This window comes from Mytilus trossulus, chromosome 12 (assembly GCF_036588685.1).
Source record: "Mytilus trossulus isolate FHL-02 chromosome 12, PNRI_Mtr1.1.1.hap1, whole genome shotgun sequence".
NCBI classification, from domain to species: domain Eukaryota; kingdom Metazoa; phylum Mollusca; class Bivalvia; order Mytilida; family Mytilidae; genus Mytilus; species Mytilus trossulus.
The window spans coordinates 58,965,361-58,979,480 of NC_086384.1; the positions used below are offsets into that span (position 1 = coordinate 58,965,361).

A 14,120-nucleotide genomic window follows, 5' to 3' on the forward strand; every position below is an offset into this window, starting at 1 on the left:
TTAAGCAGATCATCAATAGTTAGAATTTTGAATGTTTGCTCTGCATCCAACAGATCTTGTTTGAATAAATTCATCATAGATACCAGGACTACATTTTGTATATAAGCCAGACGCGCGTTTCGTCTACAAAAGACTCATCAGTAACGCTCGAATCAAAAAAAGTTAAAAAGGCCAAATAAAGTACGGTGTTGAAGAGCATTGAGGACCAAAATTCCTAAAACTTTTGCCAAATACAGCTAAGGTAATCTATGCCCGAGGATAGGACTGGATAATATATCTGCAGAGGGAATTGCAGCTTTCGATACGTGTATCTACATTATATCTGAAATAGAAAAAAATGGGACTGCTCTCTGCGTGGTCCAAGGCAATCTCAATAAAGGTGAAAAGTAACAAAATGTATTTAAAAACAGACTTTAAACTACATCTGGAAACTGAGAGTAGATGTGCAGATCATTTCTTGCAATGGACATTATCAGACACCACTGAAAAATCTGGCAACTTCAAAGTATATTGTTTGCATACACATGACATTTCATGTGACAGGTGCAGTTTGTTAGAAAATGTGAAACTTGAAATGCAGAATGCTTTTGTACAACCTAACAAAGTTGTTGAAAATGCTGAGAATATTACAACAGGTCTTACAACAGGTAGCCCAAAACACTTTTTTTTTGCAGTGAGCCAGGTTGAATTATCGCATTTTCACTAAAGCAACACATATTCATTCGAAAACATGATCATTACCTGGAACGTGAAAGCACTCTGTGAAAAGAATATGGACTGACCAATGCAACAACATTAATAACGAAGTCAATATGTGTTTGAATAATTTGTCAGTGGGGCATGACGAAACTGTTGTTATTGTAAAGGAAAATTGGGCTATAAGAAAGGAAAGACGGAATCAAGATTTTCAAAGAATGATGTGTATTATTTACATGAAAAATGTAATCAGGGTCAGATAACTGCACGTAAAGTGGAAGCCAATGACGTTGTACATGGTATGCGATCTGCTGTCACTGAAGATGGAAATAGAAGATTTGACAGGTCTGATTGGTTGCAAGTGACCCAAATTACAACCTGTTTGTGTAGACTGGCACACACATCATGTTCGTCTTCTAAGAAAGATGATAGCTTTACACTGAATGCTTTAGTGACAGATGATGATGACGATTTAAGGGCAATTGTGACAACTTTAGATGCACTCGATATAAACCAAAAACTGGAAACGTTGGATTTGTATGATTAACAGAGTTTACATTGTATACTTGTACATCTGATGATTTTGACTTTTAACCTTAAACGTTTAATTCGATTCATTAAATAATCATACATTAAAACGTGCAAAACTTTATTAGATTTAAATAGAATAATACTTAAACTTGTGACAGACATTTTTTTATACAATTTGGTCAAGCTGTGTGTGTATTGAAGAACATAGCTGTATTCATCTTATTGTTTAAAAGAAGGACGAAAGATACCAGAGGTACAGTCAAACTCATAAATCGAAAATAAACTGACAACGCCATGGCTAAAAACGAAAAGGACAAACAGACAAACAATAGTACACATGACACAACAAAGAAAACCAAAGAATAAACAAAACGAACCGCAACAAAAACTAGGGTTGATCTCAGGGTCTACAGAAGGGTAGGCAGATCCTGCTCCACATGTGGCATACTCTCTTGACATTGACCCAAATTTTCAAAAAAACTATAAATGTCATATACTGACATTATATACATAAAGATGATCCAACAAGTACATGAAGTAAAAGCACTGCAATATATTTTTTAATTTTTAATGATGATTAATGAAGAAGTTGTTGCCTTTGGATTGAAAATAGGGTCAAAAGTTGTAAAGTTGGCTATTATATAAGGTCCTGAATGTATATATACATTGCTTCTATGTGACAACCTTGTTCAATATGGAAACATATACAACAGTAACTAAAATGTAACTGATACATATGCACAATTTTCTTTTATAAGTGTCAGTATCCACAGTTGTAAAATTGTGGGAATTTTTCAAATTTTTAAGAAAATTATGGACTTTACTTAGATTATTTATTTGTAATTTTTTTTTACGAAAACAGCACTGTTGCCATAGAAACCGTTGTTTTTAATTTTTTAAATTTTATTTTGTTTTAATACCTGGCACTAGGAATAGCATCTTTTACATAGAAATGCATTACAAATTAAGTTTGGTCAAGAACTTTATTTGAAATTGTCTCAAAATTGAGCCAAAAATATTGAAAATTGACATTTTTAAAATAGGGCTAAAAAAAAAATCAAAATTTAAAAAAACGCACTCCTTTTTCTTGATTATTAAGAAGAAATCAATACTTTTTCATTACAAACTTAGGTAAGCTCTGATAATTCTGGGGGATGTACCAAAAAAATCAAAATATGTCAGATAGGGAGAAATAAGGGAAATCAGTGATTTCTTGTTGGTTACCTTGTCAACAGAGCTTTTTCGTAAATGTCTTAATCATATCAGTTTTCAAACAATAAACTATATCCATCATGTACTAATTAGTTATGCCTATAAAGATTTTACACTATCAGAATAAAGTGTTGAAATCATACTAGTTTAGCCATCAAATTATCAGAATTTACATCGTAACCAAGAACCTAATTGTTACCATGGTAACAAGATGGATAATGGGTAAAAAATAACAAAAATGTGAATGATATAACTTATAACACTCAAAAACTGAGAATGAGTCAAATCTAAAATTCCTCATGTGTCACTGCCTGCTTGATTCTTACAGATACCAGTACTTAATATATTGATCAATTCGTTTATACACAAAAAAAAGATAATAAAGTATAGCTATCCCGCCTCAAAAACTGATGTATTAATTGGTTATTTTCTTCTATGTGTTTAACAAATGTTTAACCCGACGCTTCGTAATCTATACATGCAGAAGTGCCTTCTACCTGTAGATAAAGACAGAATTGAAGACAAAATTATCCTTGTTTTTAGTGAATATCTCAACCCATGAAGTGTAAAATATACTTCTTTTTCTAATTCTATGCAAATTATTCCCTTTTCGAACAAATTGTTTAAAAAATCAACGTGTGGTTGCCGTTGATCTGAGTAATTGATTTGATGAATATAATGGTCATAATCTTGACCAGTACACTGGATATATCAAATTTGACAACTTTGAGAAACATATTCTAACATAGTTACTCGTGGATTATCGGATTTCTTCAATCTCGATACTTAGAATATAATAGTTAAAGTTCCAGGCGGGGCTCGGACTTTAAAATTAATATTTTGACTATCTCGATTTGATAAATCCGATACTCCACTGGTATCTATGTAAGAATCTACATGTATGCGTTACATTCGATGTAAATCAACTTTAAAACTAAAAATATTGATTTGAAAGCAAACATACTTTCTGGTTCTATATAATGAATTCATTTCTATTTATATAAGCAGAGAAATAGGTCGTTTAAAAGTGGTTTTTTTTATCACGAAACGTGCATTATTTAAAACATAAATCTTCGTTAAGGTAAAAAAAGAAAACCACACATTATAAATCAGTCAAGATTCTACTTTGTCAAAATTATCTCCCCATTACGCCAGTTCATTTTCCATATTGCACCATTACGATCCTTATAATTATGTCAGTTGAATTTTAAAAGACAAATCTACCAAATAGCAAATGAGCATCAGTTAATGATCTTGCCTACATTGATTCAACTTAAAACGTTTGTCTGGTCGGTTGTCAGGTTGAATTTTCGAAAATTCATAAACATTTAAAAAAATTCTAATTTAATATTTCGTGGAAGGGCAGACTAGATTTAATTAGTGGTTGAAGACTATAATTCCTAGTTATCACACACAAAAAAAATAGAATTTTTCAAAGATATGCATTTTCATCATCCAACTTGAAAGACTGTCTTTAAGTACTTTCAGTAAAAATAAATATCTATTCGAACACACCTACTCTGTTTTTGTGATTCATTAAATAGGTATTTCACTTGACCCATATATTTCACCTTAAGTTTTAGTACTGTGATTTTTTATGTTATAATGTCAACCTGTAGCTTTAATATATAAAAATTATAGAATCTGAAGCGATAAGATGTATGAGATAGTCTTGCTTTGTACGATTTCAAGACAAACTATTCAACTCAAACACACCCTCACATAAAAAGGTGCACTCGATTTTCTTTTTTCGATACAATTGTTACCCATTTTTTGGAGTTTTTTCTTGAGTCACATACTATAAGGGCAGACAGGAAAAATACTGAACTAATAGATTCATATGTTTTCCGTTCGTGGTAAAAAAAAATGAAAATCAGAGGTTATGCATCTTGTGCATCCAACTTGAAAGAATCCCATGTCGTCGACTTGATATCTAATTGTTCTGCTTAACTATGTACTAGATAAATTGAAAACTAATGCAAATTGAGAAGAAAATTGTACTTTTGTTTGTTTCTACTAATTTTTTAATATTTTGTCACTAGAGTAAACATTACAGTTAGTATTTATCGACTTCTCTAACAAAGAGCTTCGATTCTTATGTTCTATTTCAACCGGGTTTCTGACTAAAATTGCATGCGTCTGAAGCGCTTTTCTAGATTCACCTTCATCGGGAACATTCTAAGCCAAATATTTGAAAGCCAGAGATGTATAAGAACTTAAACAGTTAAAGAGTTGTATCACTTAAGAGAACCAATACACATATCCAAGTCCGTAAAAGGTCAAGTTTGCCTTGGAAAGTTGTAACCGTAGTTTCTACTAATATCAATATACGAGGAGTGATGGTTGAAAACACAGAGCACCGTGGACAACTACTTCTGCTTAAAGAAAAAGATAATTGGTTGGTTTCTCCCTTGTTATACCTTACTTGGTATTTAAAATTCTTAAAACAGGTACTTTGTTTACCTTGATCGTTTTGTTATTGTTTCGAAATGTTTAACAGGGTCATACTTAACCAACAATCCGCTTGTATATTTTGTATATTTGCAAATCTTAAATTATAATGTTTACTGTCAGTGATTTTATGGTACGAAAACATACCTCCAATATGCTGAAAATTAGCAAAACACTGACTTAAGCCTTGTTTACTTATGTCGTCCTTCATATCTGCAACAACAAGATACAGTGCAGTACTGGTCAAAAATGCTTGATGTGTAGCATAAAATTCTTTTTGTCCTGCAAAGTCCCATAAGTCACACGATGCATAAAGGTTCGAGGAAGTATTTGCAGTTGACTTCGAAAGCACATTAGACATCAAATCCGCAGGCATAACCAAAGATGCAGACTCAATCGTATCTTCGTTTTTATAAAGATTTCCCTTTTTGTCGGTAGCTAAATCCTCCTGTATTTCTAAAGATGCAGGCTCATTTGAATTTTTATTTTTATCATGACTAACATTTGCTTCGGAAGCTGATGAGGACTCATTGGTATCATGACTTTTATCTATTCTGACCTTTGCGTCGGTTGTCGTTTCTTTTTTATCAGTAGACATTTTATCACTTTGACTTGAATTTGTTTTCATTGTCTCATATACCTGCATATTTTCAATGTCTTTGTCCTCTGCATTTGGATTAAGTGCTCTCCTAATCCGGTTCAACTTATCATCATCGATTTCTGGAAGGAAAAAAAAGAAACAATAAAAAACAAAACACAATTTTTACAATAAGTTTCAAGTCTTACCAATTGGTAGTAGTATATAAATAAAGGCAACAGTAGTATACCGCTGTTCGAAATTTATAAATTGATATTGAGAAATAAACAAATCCAGTTTTTCAAACTAAAACTAAGGAAACCTCATCAAATATAAGAGGATAACTAAGACACAAGATAAACACAACAATCAAGTGTACATGTTACACACACAGAAACGAACAATGATACAATGGTCATTTTCCTGACTTGGTACAGGACATTTTAAGACAAAATGGTGGGCTAAAGCTGGTTTTGAGACTAGCCAAAATTAGCCAAAACCTATTATCAGCTACTATACCATTCATTCGGGTTTTAACCTTTATCGTATAGTTTATTGTGATAATAACATGCTGTTTGTGTTACATTGTAAGGAAATAGAAAGATTACTCGAAATGATAACACCCTATACATCTATAGGACCACGTTTTACTACTATCATAATACTCAACTGCAACATTAGCATGGTGTTGTAATGTTGTATTCAGTGATATTTTTTTCTTCAATGAAAATCTATGTAGATTTTATTTATATATTTGTTATTTATTTCTGTTCTTTTAATTTTAAATACATATAAGCAGATGTGGTATAATAAGATGTGGTAAAATTGCCAACGAGACAACTTCCGAGTCACATTTGTAAAAGTAAATCATTATAGGTCAAAGTACGATCTTTAACATGTAATGAATGAAATAAAGCAGCTATATAGTAAAGGGAAAACCAGACATCAACCCAGCGCACACAAATACGTTTAGAGTTCTGCAACAGAAGACTGGTCTAGTTCATATTCGATACATCTCTTCAAAAAAGGTATTGAATCTCATCCATCGAGCTAGAGATAAAAGGATACAACTGATACAGTTAAGTCTGCCTCATATCTTGACTTACATATAGAAACAGACAATGAGAGTTGATTGAAAACAAAAATTTACGACAAACGAGGTGATTTCAGCTTCCCAATAGTGAACTTTCCTTTCTGTATAGCATCATCCAAGCAGCGCCTGCATACCGAGTATATATTTCCAAATTGATACGATATTCCCGGGCTTGTAGTTCCTATTATGATTTTCTTGATAAAGGGTTGCTACTCATAATAAAGCGTTTAAAACAAGAGTTCCAAATACTGAAGTTGAAATCATCCCTACGTAAATTTTACGTACGCCATAAAAAGTTGGCTGGCCGTTATAGAACAAACGTTTCATAGATGATATCGAATATGTTTCTGATGTCGTAACTAAAATACTCTTCCCTTTTCACGAACTTAACTTATCGAATTAGACTATTTTCCGGATTTATAATTCATCAATCAGATGAGCAACGCGACGGGTGCCACATGAGGAGCAGGATCTGCTTACCCTTCCGGGGCACCTATGATCACCCCATTTTTAGTGGGGTTCTTGTTGCTTAGTCTAGTTTTCTATGTTGTGTCTTGTGTTCTATTTCTGTCTGTTAGACGTTTTCTTTTTTGAGCGATGGAGTTGTCAGTTCCTTTTCGATTTATAAGTTTGACTGTCCCTTTTGTATCGTTTGTTTCTCCTTTATATATCTCCCAATTGATACGATATTCCGTGCTTGCATTTCCTATCATGATTTTCTTGAAAGAGGGTTGCTGCTCACAAGGAAGCTATTAAACAAAGAATTCCAAAGAGTGAAGTTGAAATCATCCCTTTGTAAATTTTACAGATGCCATCACGAGTTGGTTGACTGTTATGGAATAACCATTTCACAAACTATATCGGATATGTTCCTTACGCCATAACTAAAATCCCTTTCCCTTTCATGAATGTCACCTACCGAATTAGACTTTTTTCCCGATTTGTTATCACATAAGCAACACGACGTGTGCCATATGTGGAGCAGGTTCTGCTTACCCTTCCGGAGCACCTGAAATCACCTAGTTTTTGGTGGAATTCGTGTTGTTTATTCTTTAGTTTTATATGTTGTGTCATGTGTACTTTTGTTTGTCTGTATGTCTTTTTCATCTTTTGACATGGCGTTGTCATGTTATTTTCGATTTATGAGTTTGACTGTCCCTTTGGTATCTTTCGTCCCTCTAAAACTACATAAAATACCATACATAACATGTGCATTTTAATGGACGTGTGATGTTGAACGTAAAACATGCGAAGTGTAGTTTAATGTTGAAGCAGTTTTGGTTTAAGAAGAACACACGTTTTAATGATATCATATTCGCGAAAATGTATAAAGTAGTTCTTAATTCATGATTCCAAGATCGAGGTCACTTAGAATTATATTTCTGAAAATACTGTTATTTCGCAGAACACAATAGACAGTTAATAATAACCTGGAATATATGTATTATCAATGAATTATTTTCGATTGTTAATTTTCTCCCGTAAATTGATATTCATTATATGTCACCACTTAAAAAAGTTTAATTATTTTACATTTCGAGGATAAATGTTGAAGGCTATAGTTTTGTATAATTTATGTGTCGTTTTGGTCTCTTTTGGAGGGTTGTCTCATTGGCAATCATATCACATGTTTAAACGTCACTGATGAGTCTTATGTAGACGAAACGCGCGTCTGTGGTAATAAATTATAATCCTGGTACCTTTGATACCTATTGGTTTAGACTTAGTATTTATTTACCTTGGCCAATTGTCCATTTTCCATTTTTTATGTTGATTTTACATCTACGAACAACAATATCTACACCATCGGTACTAGCAACATCAGATATGTCTTCCTTCAATAATCTTCTCAAGAGGCATGTTTTTCCAACCGTTTCCTTGCCAACTATCATAGTTCTTATTAAATACCTGTTTTCTTTTTTTTCCGTTTGCATAAGCGTTTTGTATCTGATTTTATCTTCCTCTGATAATAGCTGTATAGCTTCTGGCAAAACTGAAATAAGATTATATTTGTGACATGATGTCTGAAATAAATATATACAAAAATGTGAAATAGAACAAACAAAAAGTTGTACAGTGGCAACACAACAATATAATTGAGAAGTTCACATACAAACAGACTACTCTGAAAATAGCATTTTCTTATTCTAAATATAACATTGCAAAGCATATAAGACGATCTAATATTCTTCCCATGGGTTCTTCTTCTATCATCAGCCATTTGATCATTGCCAATAATACTTGTTTCGGTTCGGATGAATTGGGATATATCTGTTGTATTCATAAAGGGGGGAATTTTATCTACACTTTAAAGAAGAGTTTTGCTCAGAACCATATCTGTTAAAATTAAGGCGGGGTCATAGAGTAATTATATGTAAATTAAGGGTATGTAATACAAAGCTTTTCATCGAAACAGGAAGATGGAGAAATGTACCACGAAATGAGTGAATGTGTCCTCTTTGTAAAGTTGGTCTTGGGGATGTATACCACTATATATATATAAATGTACCAATTGTGAAGTTAAGGATTTAAGGGGGAAGTTCATACCTCCATATTATTTAAAAATTATTGAAAAAAAAGTACTTGGCATGCTTAAATATATAGTAATAGTAAGGTGCTGTCTAAGCTGTCAATTTTTATTCAAAAGATAGAGAAGAGGCTTGTCTAATTTAAAACTGTAATAAACACAAACTAATTTCTGAAGATGTATAATTTAAAAATGTATTCTGTTTGTATTATGAACTATGTTGTAATTAATATTGTGTATAATATGCTCCTGTTACGCAGTCTTCTGCGGCTGAGTTTTCTTTAATAAACTATAAAACTATAAACTATTAAATTAATGTTTTTCTTTAAACTAAATATCTAACTAGTGTAAAATTCAGTTTGTAAACCTCACAAATAATACTTTTTTTATAAATACGGCTCGCACTTTTAAAGATGACTATTCAGATCACGACCTGAATGTTAAATGTAATAAAGCTAATATGATGCATCTTGCCAATTGATTACAGTGACATATCTGGCACAAACATTTAAACTGAGGACAAGTGAGTTGGGAATTTAATATACATGACATTTGACTTCGTATGTTGTAGCGCCAGAAAATTACAGAGTATATCCAGTTCATTTGCCAGTATTTTTATACTGGCGTGAACTAAAACGTTATCTCTTTTTAGATTTGCTGTTCATTTATACATTTTAAACTAAGTGTAGTCCTCATGCATAGCTCTGATTCCATGTTCTGGTTTTGGTGAAAACGGTGATTCTTTAGGATAAATCACTTGTACAACATTTGTCTTACGCTTTAATAATCAAACAGTTTGGCCCTGCGAACCACCGAAAACAAAATCATTATTGGAGTTTGCAACTTTAACAGTGACATTAGTAAATTTAATGATATTCATGTAGTCTTATATCGGATCGTCAATTTGTTTTAACTTAAGACAGATTTTTCATTTTTTTTTAATAAAGAACGAATCTTTACATATTATCAGCCATTCATTTTTTTTTATCACCGCCTAGTGACATGTTTCCGGTATGTGCGTCCGTTTGTTTGTCTGTTCGTCTGTCTTTCCCGCTTCAGATTACTGTTTTAGATCAAGTCAGGTTAAATTTTTTGGTCAAGGTAGTGTTTGCTGAAGTTGAAGTATAATAACATTTAAAAGTGACTATCTTAATTCATTCCGAATTAAACATTCTAGCTTTGATGGCATATATTAATTAAATCCCTAAATTTGACAGCAATATGCCAAACTACCAAACAATCTAGCATTAGCTGTAGAGTCTTAAGAAAATCCAAGTTTATTTGTACAATGTTATAGAAATAACAATAGATGACTATCTGAGTTAAATCAAAACTAAACATTCTTGCTTTTTAACCAATTAACATAAAGCGTTAATTTGACAGCAATGACTAAACTACCAAATAACCTGGAATATATAATTGAGCAGTCACGAATAAATTTAAAGGTCCAGACTGGTCGAGCCTTTGTCAAGACGATTTCAAACAACACCAATAGTATCAAATACTGAATCAAATGTATTAGATAAAGTCGAGAGAAATGTCAATTACAGCTCAATACAGATACGTATTGTCGAGTTTTATGAAGTAAAATCAGTGCTCGACCTAACATGTCACGCATAAAATATGGTGTTGTCAGATTCTGAGCAGTTTATATTGTAAGAAAACAATGACAAAATGACAAGCACAATTTCTCCTTATCATTATCAATTTCTTCTTAATTGGTGACCCAAGTAAAAAAAAACGTTGAAGTACACTGAAAGTTCCATTATTTTATGCTGTGATCAAAGAATGGAATAACACATTATGGAATCATGAATTTGGAACTAATCAGTCAATTCTGATTATGTGTTATAGCAATTACCTCTGTGATTAATTACCTTGCTAGACATTCTAGTATTCTTCTAGTTTCGTGTTTCACTTTTCTTTAATTCGTATCACAGAGAAAAAAATGGTACTCAAAATGAAGGTCTAGAACATAAATAAACTACAGTATGTTCTGACAGACAGTATTAACGACTGCATGTGGACATCGCGATGCTTAAACAAATAATCGTTGTAAAAAGCAGTAAGTATTTAATGTTATATAAAAACCTTACGGATATGAGTGATTTGACAATGGTAATAAATCATTTTAAAAGTTCATTAATTTTTTAACGAGAACAAATCAATAAATATATACACCAAGTTAATACTTTTATAAGGGTCGGGCCAGTATGGACAAGTCCTTGTATAGTGGTCGGACTAGTACGAACAAGTCCTGGTATAGTGGACGGACCAATACGGACAAGTCATTGTATAGTGGTCGGACCAGAACAGACAAGTCCTGGTATAGTGGTCGGACTAGTACGGACAAGTCCTGGTATAGTGAATGGACCAGTACGGATAAATCCTGGTATAGCGGTCGGACCAGTACGGACAAGTCCTGGTATAGTGGTCTGACCAATACGGACAAGTCCTGATAAAGCGGTCGGACCAGTAAAGACAAGTACTGATATAGTGGTCGGACCAGTACGGACAACTCCTGATATAGTGGTCGGACCAGTACGGATAAATCCTGGTATAGTGGACGGACCAGTACGGACAAGTCCTTGTATAGTAGACGGACCAATACGAACAAGTCCTGATAAAGCGGTCGAACCAGTAAAGACAAGTCCTGATATAGTGGTCGGACCAGTACGGACAAGTCCTGATATAGTGGTCGGACCAGTACGGACAAGTCCTGGTATAGTGGACGGACCAGTACGGACAAGTCCTGATATATTGGTCGGACCAGTACGGAAAAGTCCTCATATAGTGGTCGGACCAGTACGGACAAGTCCTGGTATAGTGGATGGACCAGTACGGATAAATCCTGGTATAGTGGTCGCACCAGTACGGATAAGTCCTGGTATAGTGGTTGGACCAGAAATGACTGAAACTCAATCTATCGATAACGTAAATGTAAATAAACTCATCAGTGACGCTCTAATCCAAAAAAGTTAAAAAGGTCAAACAAGGTACGAAGTGGAGGAGCATTGAGGACCACAATTCCTTAAAGTTTTGCCAAATACAGCTAAAGTAATATATGCCTGAGGTAGGAAAGCCTTAGAATTCCAAAAATTCAAAATTTTGTAAACTGTTAATTTATCAATATAACATATCAATGATAATTCATGTCAGCACTTTATCACTTCTGTGCTGACTACTAGGCTGGTGATAACCTCGGGGAAATAAATCTCCACCAGCAGTGGCATCGTCCCAGTGGTTGTAAATAAACTCATCAAAGATACCAAGTCTAAATTTTGTATATACGCCAGACAAGTGATGATGATACACTCGAGGAGTAACTTTCACCAGCAATGGTTTTAAAACCTCACTAAATACAACAGGCTTTTCAAGTGGTACACCGGTCGCGTCTCCCATATACCTGACACTTGTGAGCGTCGCCCAATCAAAACAGTTGAACTATTTGGAGGTAGATCATCAAAAGCCAAATCTGCATTAAAGATGTGACTTAAACCTCATTATTTGTTAACTAGTGGTTAACAATTGTAATATGATGGTGATTACCTCTTAGACAAAATTGCAACGAGCAGTGGCATCGATTCAATGGGTGTATATGTAGACACTTATCATAAATACCCGACTTAAAACTATTATTCATTAAATGTCAATGTTACATTACCTGGTTTCAGTGTCAGGATAGTCATAAGCTCTGTATAATGGCTTCTGTCATGATTATTAACAGAACACAGTTTTAACTCATATCCTGTTTCGGGCAAAATATTTAGAAGTGTATACACACGTCGCCCATTTTCCTCTGCCGATAAATCTGTTGTAGAAAGTGTCGTTACAGTCCATTTTTCTGTTTGTTGATTTCTATATTCAAGTTCATACTGGAGACAGTCTTCGTGGTCATGTATATACCATTCAATTGTTATTGAACAGTCGGAACATTCAACTATGGCAAATCTTTTAGGAGCTGTTAAAAAAAGAAATAAAAATGTTATCCATGATATCAGAACATGTGTGTAGATATATAAACAAACGGTTTTATTATATACAACTTACCAAAACATACGACAAGGTGATGTTCAAAATACTAAAAACTGCTCAGAGTCTGAAAAGACCATATGTTACGGGTCGAACACACATTTTACTTGATAAGGCTCGACACATCTAACGTAAGTGTATATTGACCTAACAAACTTTCACTAGGTTATTCGGTAGTTTAGTTCATTGCTGTCAAATTAAAGGATTTAAATTAATTGGTTAAACAACAATGATTTTTAATTTTGATTTAACTCAGATTGTCCTCTTTAATTAGTTCGATAACTTTTTCAAATCAATTTAAATTACATCAAACTCTACAGCTATCTTAATTATCAAATATATATTAACTAAAGCCAGGTTGTTTGAAGTGTTATGAAGTAAAAGCAGTGCCCGACCTTACTGATCGAGCATAACATATGTTTTTTTCCAGACTCTGAGTAGTTTAAAGTGAAAGAAAACAATAACAACATGACCAATGTTTCCTCATCATTATTGATGTCTACTCAACTAGTGACCCAAAGTAAAAAAAAACATTTGCAATTGCACTGTCATGATCAAAGAATAGAATAACACGTTATGGAACCGTGAATTTGGAACATATGCTGTCAATTGTGATTATGTGTTATAGCAATTATCTGTGTGGTTAATTATCTTGCTAGACATTCTAGTATTCGTGTTTAACTTTTTTTAAATTCGTATCACATAGGAAAAATGGTACTCAACATGAAAGTCTAGAACATAATTAAACTACAGTATGTTCTGCCAGACAGTATTAACGACATCATGTGGACATCGCAATGCTTGAACAAAGAATCGTTATCAAAAGCAGAAAGTATTTCATGTTATACAAAAACTTTACGGATAGGGTGATTGAACAATGGTATAACATCATTTTAAAAGTTCTTTATATTTTTGGACGAGAACAAATGAATATATACACTAAGAAAATACTGTTATAAGGGTTGGGCCAGTACGGACAAGTCCTGGTATATGGGTCGGAC

At 33.3% G+C, this 14,120-nt stretch overlaps 1 protein-coding gene across 1 annotated transcript in view; it reads right to left on the minus strand.

Moving 5' to 3' along the window:
• The window catches only part of LOC134692641 (uncharacterized), a 65,104-nt gene that overhangs the window by 38,557 nt on the left and 12,427 nt on the right, over positions 1-14,120 (minus strand). The window contains exons 6-8 of the mRNA XM_063553100.1: positions 12,752-13,048; positions 8,299-8,553; positions 5,038-5,610 (exon numbers count right to left, since the gene is read on the minus strand). Coding sequence (XP_063409170.1) covers positions 5,038-5,610; positions 8,299-8,553; positions 12,752-13,048 — 1,125 coding nt within the window. The remainder of the gene's footprint in view (positions 1-5,037; positions 5,611-8,298; positions 8,554-12,751; positions 13,049-14,120) is intronic.